Consider the following 21,163-nt stretch of genomic DNA (forward strand, 5'->3'; position numbering starts at 1 on the left):
CCCTATTCTGTAGATATGGGATAACCTGTTGGAATTGGAATATCCATTTAACTCACTAACACAAAGCAGGGATACAGTAGTGTAATAAATATTAATCATTTTAATCTAAGTGTATTTTAATATCGTATAACACATCAGAGGGCGGGGCCTGTGTCAAGCTCCTCCCCCTGGACCCTTCCTGTGACTCAGCCTGCAGACCATCCACCTATTGTCTAAACACATGGGGAAGGGAGGACGGAGAGGAGACATGGCCAGCACATCACCCACCCAGGTCACTGATGTGCCCATGTGGGTGTGCTGCTGGGCTCCTTTTCCTCCTCCCACCACAATGGCTCCAATGCAGAGAGGAAGAGCCACTTCTAGTTTGAGAAGGACACTGGCTCTTTTGTTCTCCCATGGGGGGTCAGGACTGGGAATGAACATCCTTCCTCACAAGGCATCAGATAAAATGTGCCACATGTGAAAGCCCGCTAACGTCAGTCTGGGTGGCCCATCAGGACTCTGTACGGCAGAATGCCAGTCCGGGCCATGAGTAGCTTCATCCACGATGAAATATCTCATGTACGGCCACCAATCCCACCTCTATAAGATAAAGGATAACCGCGTTGAAATTTGTGATGATTCATGAAACTTTCAACTATGTTCTAGAAACACTAACAAATTCTTGATTTCATTTTCTTCTCCCCGCTTTCTGTGAACGACTGGAGAATTTCTCATTTCAGCAGCTACTTAACTCCACAGTCCGCTTCAGTCAGCACGGAGGCATGAAGCATGGCTTTAGTCAGCCGGCTGATTCATCTCTCCTTACCGCTTATCCTAGAATACAAGTTACGTCTCTAAGAAATACGTCAGAAAATGCCAAAAGCCAACGTCTTATACAAAAATGTCATTCTTTAGTTCTCTCAAGTCATATATGGGCTCTGGCCTCTTCGCTTCAAAGCTGAAGCCACTAAACTACTAAGTCCACTTTGTATAAAGTGAGAACTAAGAGGCGAGCGAGACCCCCGTGTGCGGCTCTCCCCGCTCCTGTGGCCGGTGCTCCTATAGTGAAGAGCCCACTGTTTATACTGTATATACAGGGCACAGCTGTAAATGCATTTAACATACACTTGAACTGAAACCAGATGTTAGCCGTACATTTCCTACAGATGTATACTTCTTCTATTTACATTACTTGAGTTAAGCGAGGGGAGCCATCTTCTGGATAGGATCTACCATGATTGGTCTTGATGGGAGAGTTCAATCAACATCAGTCAAATGACCCCCAAATCATGTATAGAATATGAATGTAACCGCGGGCCTGACGGAAGACACATCACTCACTGCTGGCACATCGCAAACACTTCAAAACGGGGCTCAGTGCATCTCTAATATGATATTGTTTATACAATGCAGGAGAAGAAGCCTTCCTCAAGAAACTCTACAAAGCACAAGAGTCAAACTCCAGCACTTCGGAGTACTCCTCGTTCCTCAACCGGTGCTTTATCTGCCGCGTCAGATGCCTTTTGGACAGCACTTCTGGATTTCTGGTGAGCTCAACATCTGGTCCTCTGTGGCAAATTATGGGTTAAATAAAAGATCTGGATAAAATAAGGAAATAACTCATGTGTGATATTATACTTTTGTATATAGACTGGGCTGACCTGGACTTTATTATAAAATAGTAGTTCTATAGACCACAATATATACATAGTATGTGTGTGTGTGTGTGTGTGTGTAATATATATATATATAATACTAGCTTACAGACAGACATACATTCATTCGTTTTTATATATATACAGTATATCTAGATAACAACCAATCGCAGCGCAGCTTTCATGTTACCTCAGTGGTATAATATATAACAACCAATCACAGCGCAGATTTCATGTTACCTCAGCAGTAAGAGAAATAACAACCAATCACAGCGCAACTTTTATTCTGCCTCAGCAATATAAAAAATAGCAACCAATCACAGCGCAGCTTTCATGTTACCTCTGCGGTATTATATATAGCAACCAATCACAGCGCAGCTTTCATGTTACCTCTGCGGTATTATATATAGCAACCAATCACAGCGCAGCTTTCATGTTACCTCAGTGGTATAATATATAACAACGAATCGCAGCGCAGCTTTCATGCAACCTTAGTAGTATAAGAAGTAGCCACCAATCACAGCACAGCTTTCATTTTACCTCAGCAGTATAAGAAATTACAACCAATCACAGCACAGCTTTCATTTTACCTCAGCAGTATAAGAAATAGCAACCAATCACAGCACAGCTTTCATGTTACCTCAGTATAATATATAACAACCAATCACAGCACAGCTTTCATTTTACCTCAGCATTCTCAATATCCAGCAATTGTCTTGCGAAACATTCGGCGGATGCATCATTTTGTAGTTGAACACGCATCCCGTTGCTCGTAATGTCTTTTGCTTTCGTGCTTGAGATGGAAATCAAACGATCTTTGTCTGGGGGGCATAACTGTCGACGATGCTCGCACGCGCGCCACCTATCGTAGGATAGATGTACTATGCCAGTAATCTTCCCAGGAGTGTACTCAACAACTTCCCAAAGTTTCATGGCAATTGGATGAATGGTGTAGTAATGCATAAAGAACAGACAGACAGACATACATTCATTTATATATATCAGGAAGTGAGAGAATTAGATCCGTACGTAAAATTTGGACACTAATTGTTTTGCGCTTAGAATTGAATAATCGAGTTGGGACCCATTAACTTTTCCTATTTATGACATAATCAATGCTCGTGCCAAATTTCAAGTTTCTATGAAATTGGGAAGCGAGAAAATTAGATTCCGTACATAGAATTTGGACGCTAATTCTTTGGCGCTTAGGATTGAATAATCGAGTTGGGACCCATTAGCATTTCCTATTTATGACATAATCAATGCTCGTGCCAAATTTCATGTTTGTACAGCATCGGGAAGTGAGAATAGTGGCAATGATGGAAATCGAACGATCTACGTGGGGGGGTCGTAACTGTCGACGACGCACGCGCGCCATTTATCGTAGCATAAATGTACTATGCCTATAATCTTCCCAGGAGTGTACTCAACAACTTCCCAAAGTTTCATGGCGATCGGATGAATGGTGTAGTAGCGCATAAAGGACAAACAGACAGACAGACACACACACAGACAGACAGACACACACACAGACAGACAGACACACACACAGACAGACACGCATACATTCAATTTTATATATATAAATGTACTAGAACTGACTTCTATTACCTCAGTAGATGTCAGCTTAAGGCCTCGTTCACACAAACGTGTATTTTGAGCGCGTGCATGTGCGAAAAAAACCACGCGTCTATTAGAACCATTGTTTTCCTATGGTGTGTTCACATGTCCGTGTATTTATGCATCTGCAAAAGATAGCACATGCGTGCACCGCATAGGTCTGTGGTGCATGTAAATATTCCCTGTGGGGAGTCCCCTAATCGCTGAACACCGTGACAGCACTGTCACAGTGTTCAGTGACAAGGGGACTCCCCGCACGGCTTAAAGAATCCCCTGACACAGCTGTAGCAGAGGATTGCGATGTTCTGCCATTGATTTCAATGGGGCCTCCGCTGTCAAATGCCAGCGGTCAAATTGAAAGCAATGGGATGCAGACAACCACTGCAGTGATATTCGGGAAAGGGCTTGAAATATATGCCCTTTCTTGAAAAATTATCCCTAGCTTGTGTGAAAAATAAAAAAATATATATACTCACCTCTCTGCCACTGGCGCATCTTGCCACTTGGCTCCCCAGAACTGCTCTGAAGCTCTTTCAGCCGACAAGGATTTAAAAATCCCTGCCTCCTGAAAGGGCTGTGTCTGATTGGCTGTGTGCTCAGCCAATCACAGGCAGCGCTCAGCCATTCATTAAATTCAATAATTGGCTGAGCACTGCCTGTGATTGGCTGAGCGCTCTGTCCAATCACAGGCAGCGCTCAGCTGTCATTCAATGAATAGCTGAGCACTGCCTGTGATTGGCTGCACGTTCAGCCAATCAGACGCAGCCCTTTCAGTAAGCTGTGATTTTTAAATCCCCGCCTGCTGAAAGAGCTCCAGAGCAGTGTCGGGGAGCCAAGCAGCAAGACGCTGCAGCGGCAGAGAGATGAGTATATATATTTTTAATTTTTTACTACAGCTAGGCTTATTTCCAGGGAAAGGCTTATATTTCAAGCCCTTCCCCGAAAATGACTGCAGTGGTTGCCTGCATCACATTACTTTCCATGGGGCGGTAGTAGTGTTCAGTAATGAGGGGACCTTCGTAGAGCAGCTGCTCCAGTGAACGGTCAAAGTTTCATGTACAAACTGTCCGTTCACACGTGTTTTTGAGGATGGCATTTTTTTTCACACACAAACACGCGCACAAATACGAGGCCTAAAGAGTATTCCGGCAACTTAAAGTGAAAGTTATACACTTATAATGTAACTTTATAATATAATGTTATAACTTGTTTTACAATCTGCAGAGATATGGTTTTCCCCATGTTCTTCCCCTGCTCTGTTTCCAGTTGTAACCAGTGGTTACGACCCGTACGCTCTACTGTTTTACTGGTCAGGCATGCTCATTGCCTGCAAATGCTGTAATAACACAGTGTGCACAGTTGTGAATGCGCTCATCAGTAACTTGCAGTGGGGTATTGTGGGAGATGTCGTTTTTGCACTCCCTGGTGGCTATTTTAAAAAGTGTGGAAATCTGGAGCTGTCCGGAAAGCAGCAGTGGTGTAGGTCGGCAAGAAAAGGGGCCGGCGTTTAGTATGATGATTTAGATGGATATTTGGAATAATGGCAATAAGTTAGGTAGATTTTGAGAATTTAGCCCAGTTTCCAGAACAAGACACAGAACAAGTGTTAGTAATACTCAATGCAAAAATAAGTTATCTGTGTTTTAAACGCCTTCAACTTTTGCTAAAAAAAAGCTTAAACACACAAGTTTTACTACAGACAGGAGTCAGTATCCTCAGACCCCCAATGGGTCACAGATACGAGAACATCGTTATCCCAGGACCGTACATCCAAAGCTGTAGGAACATCCTCTTAATGCCTCATTCATAGAGTTTACATGCAGTTGAACACGGCACTAAAAACTTTGCTAGTATATTATTAGTCATCCTTAAATTGAATCTAGATAGTTGGCATTCAGCTCTCTATATGAGGAGAACCATCGCTCCGGCGCTCAACGCGTCTTTAACCCCATAAGGACCAAGCACCGTAAATTAACTGCACTTTGTCCTTGTCTTTAATCCCGATCAATTGTAAAAATAAAAATCAAAGCTCCTGCTCCTACAATCTAGCAGGTCAGGTCCTCAGCTGGTAGTCCCAGCCGAGGACCCAGAGGAGGAGACAGAAGCGTTTAACCACGTCTGCCTTCTCTCTTACAGACTACATAGCGCTATGTATTGAATAGAGAAAGCAGAAGTTTCACTTTCACTATTTGACCCGGCAATCATGTGACCACCGTGTGCCCCTGTCACAGCAGAGCTGCAGGGTCCTAGTAGACCATGATCAGCTCTGCCAATGACTGATATCACTGCAGGGCATGTTCTTCCCCGTAACTGGAGCTCCTATGAATGCGGCTCCTATGGATGCCCCAGCTAGTGGAAAAGTGTGATATAGAAAAAAAAGACCACGTGAATGTCCCCCAGAGGTCTTATATGACGCCGTGTGGGACATAAATGGTAAAAAACATAATTACAGAGTAAAATAAAAACATATACATAAAAAAGAAAATGGCCCACCGCCGATGCCAATCACGACAGCCGCCGTATGGGCCCAGTAATCAAAAAATATACTAATCATATATCAAAACGTCCGGATCAAAATCTAGAACCCATTCCTGTACTTTATTTTAACATAAATATAATAATTTTAAGAATAAGCAACTATAAATTTGAAAAAATCTTTTTTTTGTAGACTTTTACATTTTTTTTTTAAGTAACCTTTAAATGAAAAAAATGAAGAAAAAAACTTAAAAAATAGTCCCATGTCAGGGGAAAAGAAATGCAGCAAAAAAATAATTCTGGTAGCTGATGAAAAAAAAATAGGGCAGTAAAACCAGCAGATGGGTAAAATCCCTAAAAAGTGTCTGGTCCTTAAGGGGTTAAAATAGTTCTTGTCTATATCTGAAAACAGGACTATACAGCCACGCCGAGCGCTTACACAGTACAGACCAGCGTCTATTGGTCCTTACTCACAGCGATTGTCATTTACTCAGCTGTTCCCATGTCTCCCATAGAAACGAATGGAAAGAGTTGGTGCCAGCGAGCAGGGCGGGGTTGGAGGACCCCTATTCTAGGGAGAGGTGTGGGTACCCTGAGGTGGTCCTCCTGTCCATCAGACATATTGCATATCCGGCAGATAGGAATATCCCTTTAAATCGTGGGCAACTCTGCTGTAAAGTTTTAAAAGTGCTAAGTCTGTGAGAAGGGAAGGAGGTGTTCACACCGAGGTCAGCCGTAAGGTGACAAACTATCCCTTTCTGTGGTGGAGGTGCGACCTTCATACTAATTCTATTAGTTCTCTTCACATCCCACAACAAGGTGTTACACCGCGGTTCACACCTCCCAAGGCAGTAGTAATAGATGAATGGCCGTACTAGATGCCTTCTGCAGCTGCGGCATGTCTTGTATGTAGCGGTAAACAAGCCTTGCGTAGTATCGTGAACCAGCATGTAGACCAATCAGGTGGAAATACGCAAGAAACGGAGGTGGGAGCCGTCAGAATACTAATTAGTACTATATATATAATCGTGTTATGGAAACGATCCCAAACATATCAGATCATGAAGGCCAGGTTCACATAGGCGGATGCCTTGTTGAGCGCATCGGCATATTTTACTGTCCTTTTTCCAAGGGCGCTGCAAAAACTCCCGCACCAATCAAAATGGCTAACTACTAGTCTAATGAGCTCTAGATGTGTTCGTTTTCCTGCGCTACTATGCAGTGTTTCTCGCGTCTCCTAGTGTATTTTGTGGAAGCCCATGGAGCCTTATCCGTGAGAGTGATGTGAGTGCAGGTCCCCCCAACATCCAGGGGTCTAGGAAGCTAGGATTGGAGGTTGGGTGCTACTTTACCGGTCCGCGTGCCCTAATCGCCAGTCCTTACAGTCCGCAGTCCTGGGCTTTCCTAGTCCTTGTGAAGCCACCACAGCTGAGTACAGACTGTCCTCCATGAAACAGATGAGGTCTCCAGCTTCCCGGACCCATAGACGTCAAAATGTGCAAATGTGCGCCCAATACGCTAGGAGATGCGTGAAACATTGTGTGACTGCGCAGGAAAAAGAACGCTGGAATTCATTACACTATTTAGTCATTTCAAACGCTACGTATTTTTTTTCCGCGCACAAATGAGCACAACTTGTGGGTGCAAGAAGTACAGTAAAATACGCTGATGCGCGGGCAACAGAGCACGGTTCATTCGCGAATACGCATCCACTCATGTGAAGGGGCCTTAGGTGATAGTTCGGGTGATTATATTAGTTGCCAATGTGGTGAAAGTGTCCCGTTAGTGAGCGGTTCTCTAATGCATCACACGGGCTGCTCCAACATCAGTGAGAATGTCGCACATACGGGGGGGGGGGGGGGGGGTCAGTGATGGGATGCAGAGCGTCATACCTGCTGCACACCGAGCCTGCAGACTATTTCAGGCATTCCCTACTCACTAAGGGTCCTTCACGTGGACGAATGCGTACATGTGCTCACCCGTAATGAACGTACATTTGCATAAATGTAAAAAAGCACGCTAAAGCGATGGCAAACAGCGAGTGAAATAAACCCTCCGAATGGCAATGAAATGCCTAATTAGCCCAGCTGTCTGCTTTTCGTACGCCGGGTAACTCCATCCCCTCCCTTCCAACTTCCAGAAGTCTATGAGAGCTTCCTGCGTATCACGTTTAAAGATAGGGCAAGACCGATCTTTTCATGCCCCATATAAAAGATGCGGCCGAGAAGAGGAGAGCAGGTCCTATTTTTTTGGCGCAAATATTTGACGCATTCGTCTGAAGCCTTGGAAATCCAAAGCATCGCACGGGCGCGGTATACTGTATGTGCGACTTTTTTGCCGTGCGAAAAATGCCTGCGCAAATACGGTCATGTTGGTGCAGTAGATACAAGAATATTATATTATCAGCAATTTTACTGCACCTCATTAAGCATTGTAGTTCTACAAGGTGTCGTCCCAGACGCCATCGCCAGCATCAGCGCAGTTATTGGCTGATCGCACAAATCATTTGTAAAGTTCCTGGGAAGTTGTAATACAATCAGAATAAATCGCACGTGTTCTATATTTTCCGTATACGGAGCCATTAGGGTGAATACTGTACAGAGCAGCCCTCTTACCCCATATCTGCCTTTCCAGCTAAAAGCCCCAAATCTGAAGTCTGCTGAGCTTTCTATCAGCACTGTAAGTTACATAATGGAAGAGGTAAATGACATCATACAGCGGAATGCTGAGGGCTTATTCACACAAAAACATTTGTGCTGCGTATTACGCATGCAAAATTTGCGCATTTCGGATGTGCAAAAATAAAAAAGCCGCATGCCCTATTTTTGTGTGTATTGCACTGGAAAATAGCACATATTAGACTAATTACACTTAATTGCCCATTCAGAGCATGGTTGCTTGTTTTTTTGCGTGTGCAAATCTGGAGGACATGTGCGTGCAACAAATACAGTAACATGCATGCGCAAAAGTGCAACATCCATTGTGCAAACACGCAGTGCAAATGTGGACGTAAATACACTTACGCCTGTGTGAAGCCAGAAGGCCAATTGTCGCCCAACGATATGCACATTTGCGCCGTATTTTTGCACTTAGGAGGTTGTGTTTTCGCGCGCTCTACTGCAGTTTTACTGTACTTTTTGTACACAAATATCGTGCTCATTTGCGTGGGGAAAAAAAAATCACTGTCCTGTACATTGAAATGGCTAATTAGCCTAATTAGTGTCGTACGTTCTACTTCTCTGCTGCGGATGTTTTTGTGCAGTGAAATCAATGTGTTCTTTTCGCTGCACATCGTGCGTGTAAATGTGACTTGTGCGAATACGGCTGAATGACACGGGGATTAGGCCGGCTTACACGGGCGTACTGTCATTGCACATGGTGCCCACAATATGCGATGCCAATAGCCCATTGGCATGGTGTGAGCCCGGCCTCGTACGCGTGTTTACTCTCCATGCATCTTTACAAGAGAGAAGAAAACCTAGTCTCCGGGTGACGGCAGCGCGCTCCATAATAAACAATCATTTCTGTGGTTTCACAAAGTGAATGTTGAGCCTCTTACCAACGTCCGTCATATAGCGCCAGACAAGTGTAATTACATGATGGAGAGGGTGAGTGGAGCACTGACGGTATTTGTTACACCCCACTCCCCCCACCACGACCATCCGGGGATAAATCGCTGCTGCAAATACAAAGACCCACAAGAGGCTCCGAACAATGTATCATCCTGTAGACAAAAAGGAGCTAGTGACGGAATCTGCAATGCCGGTCATGTAGTAGTGCAGACCCTCCGGTCATGTAGTAGTGCAGACCCTCCGGTCATGTAGTAGTGCAGACCCTCCGGTCATGTAGTAGTGCAGCCCCACGTGTCATGTAGTAGTGCAGCCCCACGTGTCATGTAGTAGTGCAGCCCCACGTGTCATGTAGTAGTGCAGCCCCACGTGTCATGTAGTAGTGCAGACCCTCCGGTCATGTAGTAGTGCAGACCCTCCGGTCATGTAGTAGTGCAGCCCCGTCGGTCATGTACTAGTGCAGCCCCGCCGGTCATGTAGTAGTGCAGCCCCACCGGTCATGTAGTAGTGCAGCCCCACCGGTCATGTAGTAGTGCAGCCCCACCGGTCATGTAGTAGTGCAGCCCCACCGGTCATGTAGTAGTGCAGCCCCACCGGTCATGTAGTAGTGCAGACCCTCCGGTCATGTAGTAGTGCAGCCCCACTGGTCATGTAGTAGTGCAGACCCACCGGTCATGTAGTAGTGCAGCCCCGCCGGTTATGTAGTAGTGCAGCCCCACCGGTCACGCAGTAGTGCAGGTCCATGTGCCGGGTTGAGATTCCTCTCTTCACACCTCCAATCTGTGCCATGCATTGCCAACTTCACAGTAACCGCATCTACTAACACACAGAGGTTAGTAGCCCTCAGCCATTCACACACAGCTGGTTCTTTTTGCAGATGTTTCTGCAGCGGTCCCATTAATGGAGTTTGCAAACCTCCCTGTAGCCGCTGCAGGACCACCTCATTCAGATGTAGGGAGGGACGTCTATAGCAAATCTGCACCTTGTGGACCAGAACAGGTAGTTGGGTCTCACAAACACATAGTTAGTAGTCTGGTAGGGAATGCTGGGCTTTGTCTATCATCTGTTAGAGTGAATGGAGAGCGGCTACAAAGAGTGTCTGTGACCCAGCATGAGTGCGTCATACAGCAGCTCATTGATTCGGATGGGTACTAGCGCCTCCTGTGCCCCGTGGTGGTACTGCAGGGAAACTGAACATTTGTTGCCAAGTTCATTAACCGAGTGCATTGGATTGTTCACATGACACTTCACCAGGGTTCTGTCACGGGGGCATCTAAAGTCCTGAAAACGGGATCCAGATGGAACTCCCAGACAGAAGGTATCTCTGCATGGTAGAAATCTGCTAAACCGGAGACTCATAGGGCTCCACTTCGGCAAGTTACCACTGATTTATGGCATCGCCACATTATACTTTCTACCATAACATGCCCAAAATTAACAGAAGCCTGTTGAAACAGAAAACCATTGGTCTTTGTTTCGGCAGTTTTGTACAATGGCAGAGATAGCTTCTGTCTAGGGATTCCCCCCAATTCTGTTTTCAGGATTTTAGACATAAACCATGACAGAACCCCTGGACATAAAGTGAAATGCGAGGGGCATCATCTGTCTATCATGTATTGTGGTTAGTAGAAAATGCCTAAACTTTATTTAAAACTTCAAGTGAGAAGAAGTGTAATGACGGAGTTAATAAGTACAGTGTGCCGGTCGGTATGGGTTCTACAATGAGATTTTATGGCTTCATACAGTGTTTTTCCAGTATTTTTTCAATATATGTATCACTCTTTCTAAAAAGCAATCACACCCCTAGAAGGTACTAGAGCCTCCATGCCCGCCCGTATCACATCTTGTATCCAAGCTAGAGGTGGTACAACAGGGTACTAGGGCCTCCATGCCCGTCTGTATCACATCTTGTATCCAAGCTAGACGCGGTACAACAGGGTACTAGAGCCTCCATGCCCACCCACATCACAACTTGTATCCAAGCTAGAGGCGGTACAACAGGGTACTAGAGCCTCCATGCCCGTCTGTATCACATCTTGTATCCAAGCTAGACGCGGTACAACAGGGTACTAGAGCCTCCATCCCTGCCTGTATCACATCTTGTATCCAAGCAAGAGGTGGTACAACAGGGTTCTAGAGCCTCCGTGCCCACCGTATTATCACCGCACTAGAGCCAGGCTACAAAGGGATCAGTTCTCCACAATAAATGACCGTTTTGCTCTAATACTGTAATCACTTACTTCCTCTGTGATTGTAACATTGATATAAGTACCATTCCATTCTGACAACTTCTAGGGGAGGGATTGGTTTTCACAATGAGTGTATGTATACACGCATGGAACCCTTAATAGCCTTTCAATCACCAATTTGCATAGCCTCATTATATTATAGTATTATAAGTCATGGTAGATAAATTGAAACTGTGCAATACCGCCATCTACTGGTCAAGTAAGGTAAAAGATAGTAGAGTATATAGTACATTATGGGGATGCTATAGAGTATGTATGAGATCCATGATAGTATAGCAACAATTGACTGCAAGTATGTAAAAATGGTAAACCATCATTAGTAATCACTGAGCAGACAGAAAGAAGTGTATGAAGTCCCACATCCCTTTGTAATAACCTCTTCTATGGTGATGTCTTTTATGTGGCGCAGACAATGCAGTTTGAAGGTAAGCTGAAGTTCCTCTTTGGCCAGAAGAAGAAAGCCTCTCCAGGAACAAGTGTCCCACCGCAGATGGCCTTGTTCTGCATAGCGGTCCCACTTCTGCTTCCTCCTATCGCCGAGATGAAAATGAAGAGCGTGCTTGTGAGGACCCAGAAGAAGCCCGCTGCACCGTCCAACATGGAAAACACGTAAATCACATATTTATTCAATATATTAACCATTAAAATAGTATTTTGCGCTACAGTTTTTAATAAAGCACAACCTTCTCCTTGGTTTTCTTACAACCTGATGGTTCAAGAACTGAAGGGATACTTCAGAGTCAGCAAAGAAAGTTTAGTCATTGTAAACTTAGGCAATTTTCCAGCATAGTTTGTGTATCATTTGGCCGCGGTTTATAAGATTTCTGCTGGCTGTCAGTGAATGAAACCCTTACCTAGAGGAGAAGAGCTGGTTATGTGATGACCACAGCGGTGCGGACCTCATGACAAGAGAAAGCTCTCGCCGCTGCGCTCATCACCTGACCAGGGCAAATTTGTATCCAGGTTCTAACTCATTGACTGCAAGATAGGTCACCTGCAGACGGCCGGGTCGGATCCGGCTGTGAGAATTCTCGCAGCAGGACCCATCCCGTGCCCCTGCAGGGACCAGCCCGTACTCGCCTGCTTCTGCAGCTCCAGTTGTTTGATGTGGCGGCTGCTGGGCAGTCGGCACATGCGCAGACCAAAGCCAGCAGCCGAGGAGTGAGATTTCTGTGTGGGGCTCGCCTAGGATTGCGTTTGCTAACACAATCCTATGGCAGCTTCCACGGGCGGAAATTCTGCGGGAAATCCCTCTGTGGAATTTCTGCCTGTGTGCAGGAGGCCTTAATGGGGTTTTCCAGGAAAATCCTAATACTACCCTACTAGGATGGGTCATCAATAGTTGATGGTCCAGGGACTGCTGCTCAGGACTATGCACAAAAGGTCTATGCTGTAATCCACTTTCTCTAATGATAGACTAGTTTTATTCTGTAAACCTACATGCACGTCTCTCCCCTCCATCAGTAGTACAGCAGCACTATCATTAATGGGATCTCTCATTATTACAAACCATATGCTATATAGGACTATATGAACATGAAGGAGGGGGGTTCTAGGAAGCTTGGGTAGCCAGCAGTGCTTCTCACACTGATGAGTATGGCCATTGCAATACCTGGATGGCCATTCATTTGAAAGCCACTGTCTATGGCTAGCAGGAGGATTATAAAGCTGGACCCATGGCAATCGGCTGATTACTGGGATGGATTCAATAAAGAGAGGAGCTTGTCAGGTTGAGGCAACACTCTGTCCCCCATCCTCTGCTGAACTCTGTCCCAGGCTACACAACAAAGCAAGCAGCTGAGCTGCAGAAGACAGGAGGTGTCAGCTAACTGCTCTCATGGACTATATTTTATATCGATAGGTAAACAAAAGTTCTAAAAAAAACATAAAAATGTATAAAAACATAAAAAAGTATGTTTAGAATAAAAAATGGATTTAAGCATGCAATTTTCCGATAAAATCCTATGATAAAATTCCCTTTAATATAAATAGATATTTACGTTAAAAGTGGCAATGGTGAAATATGTATCAAAACAGAAGAAGGTAATTTGTGATTGTTCTCAGTAAGAGAAACCAAGTAATCCTGTAGATATGATAACCTTTAATGGCTAACAAAAAGACATCATGTTGTAGCGAGCTTTCCATCCTCTCAGGATCCTTCCTCAGGCTTAAATGCAGTAGATAAGAAGAGGTGTATATGTATATATATATATATATATATATATATATATATATATATATATATACACACACACACACTTCTGAGGAGGCACAGACATGATGTGATTAATTTGCACTTAAAACCATACCAACATTGGAGCTGTACAGCCTTCAATCTGAATGTCTTTAGACATCAGACAGTGGATTGGAAAGGGTTAAATGACTCTTTTTATTTTATTTTTTTTCTCTACAGAGGAAAATTGTTCCCCGGTTTGGACATGGAAAACAATGGAAGGAACAGCCAGCAGGGGGCGTGCCTCCCAAATATGTTACACAATACAGAGAACCAAATTAAATGTATGTATCAACTCTGAATGAGAAGTGCCAATGTGACCGTCTTTATGTAGGCAAATATAGCAAAACCTGTTTTTGAATTGCATAAGGAATGATACGTCCTGTAAAACCAGCAGAAATCTGCGCAACAGAGGGATTGTAGAAAAAACGTTTTTAGGCTGGATTCACACGAACGTATATCGGCTGGATTTTCACGTCTCTCTCTGCAGGGGGGGGAGCCTGGAAGAGCCAGGAGCAGGAACTGAGCTCCCGTCCCCTCTCTGCCTCCTCTCCACCCCTCTGCACTATTTGCAATAGGGAGAGGTGGGGCAGGGGCGGGCTAATTCTTGGAACTTGGCCCCGTCCCCGTCCCACCTCTTTTCATTGCAAATAGTGCAGAGGGGCGGAGAGGAGGCAGAGAGGGGGCAGGAGCTCAGTTCCTGCTCCTGGCTCTTCCATCCTCTCCCCCCTGCAGATGAGGACACCGAAAAATGACTAAAAGTTTTACAATACATGATATGCGCCACAAAAACAGAGAACCAGTAAAAAATGATGCCTTTTGAAAAGTGGAGATGGCTAAAATCAGCTGTGTCACTAAGAGGTTAAAGACAAGCACCAGCAGACACATGAAATCGCACCCACAAAAATGTAAAAGATTGTTTTTGGAATACAGAATTTCAACATCGTTGTATTCAAACTTTCATAACTTTTTCACTTTTCCATGGACGGAGCTCTGTGAGGGCTTTTTTTTGCGTGACCAGTTGTAGATTTCATTGGTACCATTTTGTGGTACATACGGCTTTTTTGATCACTTTTATTGCGTTTTTTGGAGGCAAAATGAACCAAACAAGCATTTTGCCTCCTTTTCTTTAGGGTTGTGTTTGACAGTTTTTCTCCATGTAGTATATAAACAGTGCGTTCAGTTTCTTGTACGGGTCGTTACAGATACGATGATGCCAAATATGTGGGATTTTTCAAAAATGTTTAATTTTCTTTATACAGATAGGGTCAAGTGCACAAAAAAAGGGTTTTTAAGGAACATTAAAAAAAAAGTCTTAAAAAACATGTAAACAAAATTATATGTCCCTGTAGGGGACTTAAACCATAACAACTATTATCACTATAAGGCTGCATTCAGACGACCTGGATTCAGACGACTGGAAGAGCCAGGAGCAGTACTCTGAGCTCCCGCTCCCTCTCCACCCGCTCTCCGCCCCTCTGCACTATTTGCAATGAGAGGAGGCGGGGCAGGGGCGGGCTAAGTTCCAAAGAATTAGCTCCACCCTCGTCCCACCTCTCCTCATAAAATAGTGCAGGGGGTGGAGAGGAGGCAGAGAGGGGGTGGGAGCTCAAAGCACTGCTCCCGGCTCTTCCAGCCTCCTCCCTCTGCAGAGAGAGACGCCGTATAACGACCGGCGGCCGATATACGGTCGTCTGAATGCACCCTAATACTGCATTCCCTTATCGCTTACAATAGCAGTCATGAGCAATGGTCGATGGGCAACCCATGGGCACTCCGCAATTACATTGTGGAGGTCTGATGACATCACAGAGAGGGTAGGGCGTTACATACTGTTGTAATGCATCCCTGCTGTTGCAGCTGGAGGCCGGCTATCAGCAACCGACGGCTTTTGCTGTGGGATGGCGTGGGGTCAGCTTTTGACTTTGCGCCATCCACAGGACCTACGTTTATGTTTTGGTGCATTAAGTACCCCGTGGCCAGGACGTAAACTGACATCATATAGCGTTAAGGCCTCCTTCCCACGAGCGTGACGGGCTCCGCCGCGTAATATTACGCTGCGAAGCCCGTCACGGCGCCCCCCAGAGCCCCTATACTTACCTGCGGGAGATGGCGTGAAATCGCTTCCCCGCCCACCGCTGCCGCGTCACCGCCCGTCACCGCCCACCGCCACCGCGTCACCAGCCGTGTCACGTGCACGGCCGGCCGTGTCATGTGATGCGGCCGGCCGCGTCATATGACGTCATATGACGCGCGGCGGTGGGCGGGAAAGCGTTTTTTCACGCTATCTCCCGCTGGTTACAGCGGGAGATAGCGTGAACGGACGGCTTCCATTGACTGCAATGGAAGCCGTCAGTGCGTACAGCCCGTCCTCACCCGCAGAAAATAGAGCATGCTGCGGGTGAGGACGGGAGAAATCGCGGTGCGTAATTCCGCGGTGGAATTACGCATCGTGAGCATTGTGCTATTAGGTTCAATAGAACCTAATAGCTGCGGGCAACGCAGCGGATTTTCGCCGCGAATTACGCGGCGGAAATCCGTTCGTGGGAAGGAGGCCTAAGGGGTTAAAATACATTCAGAACGGTGTTGACAAAACCAGTATTGCAGTTTATTATACTGAGATTGCGCTAATTGATTTCTCTCTCCGACATCTTCCTAACGTACTGCAGTAATCTGATCACATTTCACCAGGAGAACATCATACATGAGTGCAATGTCAGAAAGATTTGTTGAGACGCATTGAGTTCTTGTACAGCATTCTGTTTTTCTGGTAGATTTTCCGCAGCTTAGTCACCCATAAGCCTTCAGGCAGTTTTGGTTTCACGAGTCTTTTTCCGCTTAAAAAAGGCAAAAAGTCATTCAGTGTTTGCAGAATCGGGACGTTTGGAGGGAATTTGTTGCATTTTGCTGTGTAAAGTGGAGCACAATAACATGGGGGGACGTAAGTAAGACCCTGAAAATAAGTGTATGCATCAGGGGCTTGCCTGCAACATCGTAGCAATGACCACAGGATACCATTCTGGCCTCTCCGGGGACCGCTGGACATGCAACAACAACCACTGTTTCATGTCTCTGGGCTGTGCAATGTACTGCAAGCAATGTATCGTACAAGCGATGAAACTATCCCAAGTTCAAGGCCCCTTTTGGGAATTAAAGAGAAAAAAAAAGAGAAATAAGTCAAAGATATATTTTTTTAACTTATTATAAAAAATATTAAATGGAACAAAAATCCCTTTCCCATTATTAAAATAAAAAAATCTAAACCATGTTGGGTATCGCCGCGTCGTTCCAAGTCCACTCTGTAAAAATAATGTATTGTTTATCCTCACGGTGAACACCATCCGATATGATACACTGCGCCAGAGCTGCGCTCTCTGGGTTACCCTGACTGCAGGAAAAAAATAGAATAAAAAACAGTCAAAAAGTTGCATGTACCCTACAATGGTAGCGATAGAAACAAACCCTCCCGGAGCGCCCGTCGCCATAAAAAAGATACAAAGTGCTACCTGTACAAATACAGTGACAGTAAGGAACTGTTCTTTCACTTTTTTCAAAAAGTAGCACAACAAAAGAATTAAATATATTTGTCATTCCGGTAATCATTCTGCCCGCCTGGATGGGGGTAACTGATCATCTTTACTGCACCTTGTACCTGGTAAAAGCAAAAGCCCCCAAGAATGAAACAAAGGCATTTTTTTTCTATTTCACCCAACTTGCAATGAGAGGAGGCGGGGTGGGGGCGGGGCTAAATTCTGAGAATTAGCTCCGCCCTCGTCCCGCCTCTTCTCATTGAAAGTAATGCAGGGGGTGGAGACGAGGCAGAGAGGGGCGGGAGCTCAGAGTACTGCTCCTGGCTCTTCCAGCCTCCTCCCCCTGCAGAGAGAGACGCCATTGACAAGTATTTCAGTGTATTATAGGGTACGTTAAATAATACAACTCGTCGCGCAAAATCAAAGCCCTCGGGCCGCTGTACGGGGGTGGGGGGGAACAAAAGAGTTAGGATTTGTTCAAAGTGAGGAAAAACATGAACCAATCCACGTACTTTAGAGGTTAACCCACACCTCCGAGGCCGGCCTCACACAAAGCAGGCATTCCGCAACTGAGAACCCGCGGTCATGACACCGTAAATACGCAGTAGCCAAAGCCACACTTGGTGCAGAATTGGCCACGGATTTACTTGCATAAATGCTGCTGATTTTAACCCTTATGTTCCAACGCAGTATAAGTAGATAAGCTGCGGATTCGTTGCGGAAAATTTCCGTACCGTGTGAGATTTTTGAAATCCCCTCCCGTGGCTTGTGCTGTAAATGCTGCTGAGTTCCCACAGCCATTCCTGCAGCTGAAATTCCACAGCATTTCCACCAAGTGTGAAGACGGCCTTAAGGCTTCTCTAGAAGAAACTGCAAGTGTGCACGCAGCCTTAAGGCCGGCTTTACGCGGGCGATAAAATCACGCCATATTTGTGCGCTGCGAGGTGGACATATCTCGCGCAAATATGAACCCCATTCTTTTGAATTGGGTCATACACATGAGCGATTTTTTTTTTCTTTTGCACCTAAAATGCGATCAGGCAAAGCATTGGTCTTTTTTTATGCATAAAATGATTCACATGAAACATACGCAACCATTTTCGGAAGTCTTTTTTATACAGCGCATGAAAAGATAGGTCTTGACTAGAGATGAGCGAGCACCCAAATGCTCGGGTCCGCGTTATTCGAGTCGAGCTTTTCGTAAAATTCGAGAGCTCTACTTGAGTAACGAACCCCATTGACTACAATGGGAGACTCGAGCATTTTAGTATGTGGGACGCCGGGTGCCGAGCTTTCTTTTTTCTTTCTAGGTCTCTCTCTCTCACAAAAATTTTGCCAATGACGCGTGCTGCGACACAGTGGGGAGGGGCCAAAACAGGCACGTCACAGTGGGGAGGAGCCAAAAACTGGGGCGGGGTCGAACACGGCTTGATGCTCGTTCGAGTAACGAGCACCATTGAGTACGCTAATACTCGAACGAGCATCAAGCTCGGCAGAGTATGTTCGCTTAACTCTAGTCTTGACCTATCTTTTGCCATGATATGCTGCAAACTCCCATAGACTTCTATGGCAGCTGAAAAAAAGGGAGAAGGAGGGAGTTACCCTGTGTACAACGTCAGGAAAAGACATCTGGCTGTAATTAGGCATCACTGCCATTCTGAGGGTTTCTGCCGATCGTTGCCATCACTTCTGCGCATTTTTTAACATTCAAGCCGCAGCGCCCATGTGAATGGCTTTAAATACGCTAATTAAGATCGGGACTCGATCATGTCAAAAAGTCATTGATGTGAATATACGCTGCGTACGGGCGAACGTGAACGCATATTGTCAGGTGAAGGAGGCCCAAGTCTTACGTGTTTTGTCATGTACTGCAAGCTGTGTACATGGAAACATCTGCAGAACCTTCAGTTAAATTAATAATTATGCAATTAGTCACTTTCTTCCACAGTCGATGATATTTTACTATTTGGCGCTACGGTGTGATTGGAATCTACAGTTTCATTCTACAAAGTGTTCCTAGCCTCTATAATGTCTATAAGGGATTTTGTAGGTGTTGCTATATTATGGATGTAACCATGTAACCTCGCACCTACACCACTATACAGTCTACTGGTTTTCTCCCCCCAGTAATGAATGCTGCCGACAATGGAATTTCGTTACTAAAAGTCCGAACAAATGAAGACCAGTGGGTGTGGGTGGAGGCGAACGCTCCAGTACTGTACAGAAATGGATGCTCAGATTATTTAGTCGTCCCACCACAAGCTCAAAGGTAAGAAACCCCAAGGCTAATATCCTACAAGTATCATACATGCATTACCAGCCGCCAGATGGTTCAAAAAGCTTTTATTTCATTGGTCCTTCTTTCAGATTTGACAATACGATGGGAACCAATTGTTAAAAAACTTTGGAGCAAATTTATGAAAACCGTCCAAAAGAAAAACTTACTCATAGCAGCCAATCACAGAGCAGCTTGCATTTGTAAGAGCTCTATAAGGAATGACTGTTTTATAAATCCCGTCTCTCTAAGGCTTCCTACACAGAGCTGAGCGCAATATCAGGCCTTAAAACTTGGCCCAATATCGCGCTCGTGCGATGTAGCGGCAAATATGAGGTGTTTTTCTGTAGGAAACGCCTCCCATTACTTCTGTGAGGTTGCGATCCTCCGGCGCAGCTGAAAGATCGGCAAGTGTTTTGCATTATTTTCAATGGCAAACCTCACATCGCACTCGCGAGCACCTCACACACCGTGCAATGTGTTTTCCTGTTCCATTGAAGACAATGGGTGATGCGTTCCGAGGGAACGCCCAAAGATAGGACATGCCACGATTTTTTCCCGGCGGGGAGCGGGGGGGAGAGAGAGGGAGAGAGAGATCTTGCCTCCGTTCCTCCCCGCTCTCCCCCGCCGCTCCCCGCCGGCCCCCGAATCTTTAGAGACGAGCAGGGATATACTCAGCTAAGGCACTACTCGCTCATCTCTAGCTATTAACCCTTTAAATGCCATTGTCAATTCTGACAGCGGCATTTAAATCCCCCAAACGATGTTCTGGGGTCCCGTACGGCTCCCCCGCGGTGCGATCGGGGGAGCCATGCAGGTGTCATGGCAGCCGGGGCCTTCTAAAAAGGCCCCAGGGCTGCCTTGGGAGACTGCCTATCAAGCCACCCCCGTGGGGTGGCTTGATAAGCTGCCTGTCAAATTGCAGGATGACATAATGCTATAGCATTACGTCATACTGCAGGAGCGATCAAAGCATTGCATGTTGTAGTCCCCCAGAGGGCCTTAAAAGTAAAGTTAAAAAAAAATCAATAAAGTTTTTTTAATTATAAAAAAAAAAGTAATAAAAGTTTAAATCACCCCCCTTTTGCCATATCTATAATTTAAAAATCTAAATCATAAAATAAAAATACATATTTGGTATCGCCGCGTCCGTAAAAGGCCGATCTGTCAAAGTAACACATTATTTTTCCTGCACGGTGAACGTTATCCGAAAAAAAAAAAACACCAGAAATGCACTTTTTCAGTCACCCTGTCTCCCAGAAAAAAAACACAATAAAAAGTGATAAAAAAGTCTTAAGTATTACAAATGTGTACTAATAGAAACTACAGGACATTCTGCAAAAAATGAGCCCTTGCTGAACTACGTCGGCAGAAAAATTAAACAGTTATTGCGCGCAGAAGTTGGCGGCAGAAAATAATTAATAAAAAATAAATGTCCTTGAAAAAAAAAAAAGAGTAGTATAGTAAGAAAAAACCTATACACGTTTGGTATCGCAGTAATCGTACCGACCCATAGAATAAAGTCATCATGTCGTTTTTGTTACAGCTTGTGCACCGTAGAAACAAGACGCACTG

The 21,163-nt window shown here is 45.1% G+C and overlaps 1 protein-coding gene across 1 annotated transcript in view; it reads left to right on the forward strand.

The window, feature by feature from the left end:
• AHRR (aryl hydrocarbon receptor repressor) overlaps window positions 1–21,163 on the forward strand; it is a 277,305-nt gene that overhangs the window by 244,134 nt on the left and 12,008 nt on the right. Inside the window, exons 7-10 of the mRNA XM_066579246.1 lie at window positions 1,396–1,529; window positions 11,960–12,159; window positions 13,964–14,067; window positions 19,441–19,582. Of these exons, the coding sequence (XP_066435343.1) occupies window positions 1,396–1,529; window positions 11,960–12,159; window positions 13,964–14,067; window positions 19,441–19,582 (580 nt within the window). The remainder of the gene's footprint in view (window positions 1–1,395; window positions 1,530–11,959; window positions 12,160–13,963; window positions 14,068–19,440; window positions 19,583–21,163) is intronic.

The sequence above is a fragment of the Eleutherodactylus coqui genome, chromosome 9 (assembly GCF_035609145.1).
Source record: "Eleutherodactylus coqui strain aEleCoq1 chromosome 9, aEleCoq1.hap1, whole genome shotgun sequence".
Lineage (NCBI taxonomy): Eukaryota > Metazoa > Chordata > Amphibia > Anura > Eleutherodactylidae > Eleutherodactylus > Eleutherodactylus coqui.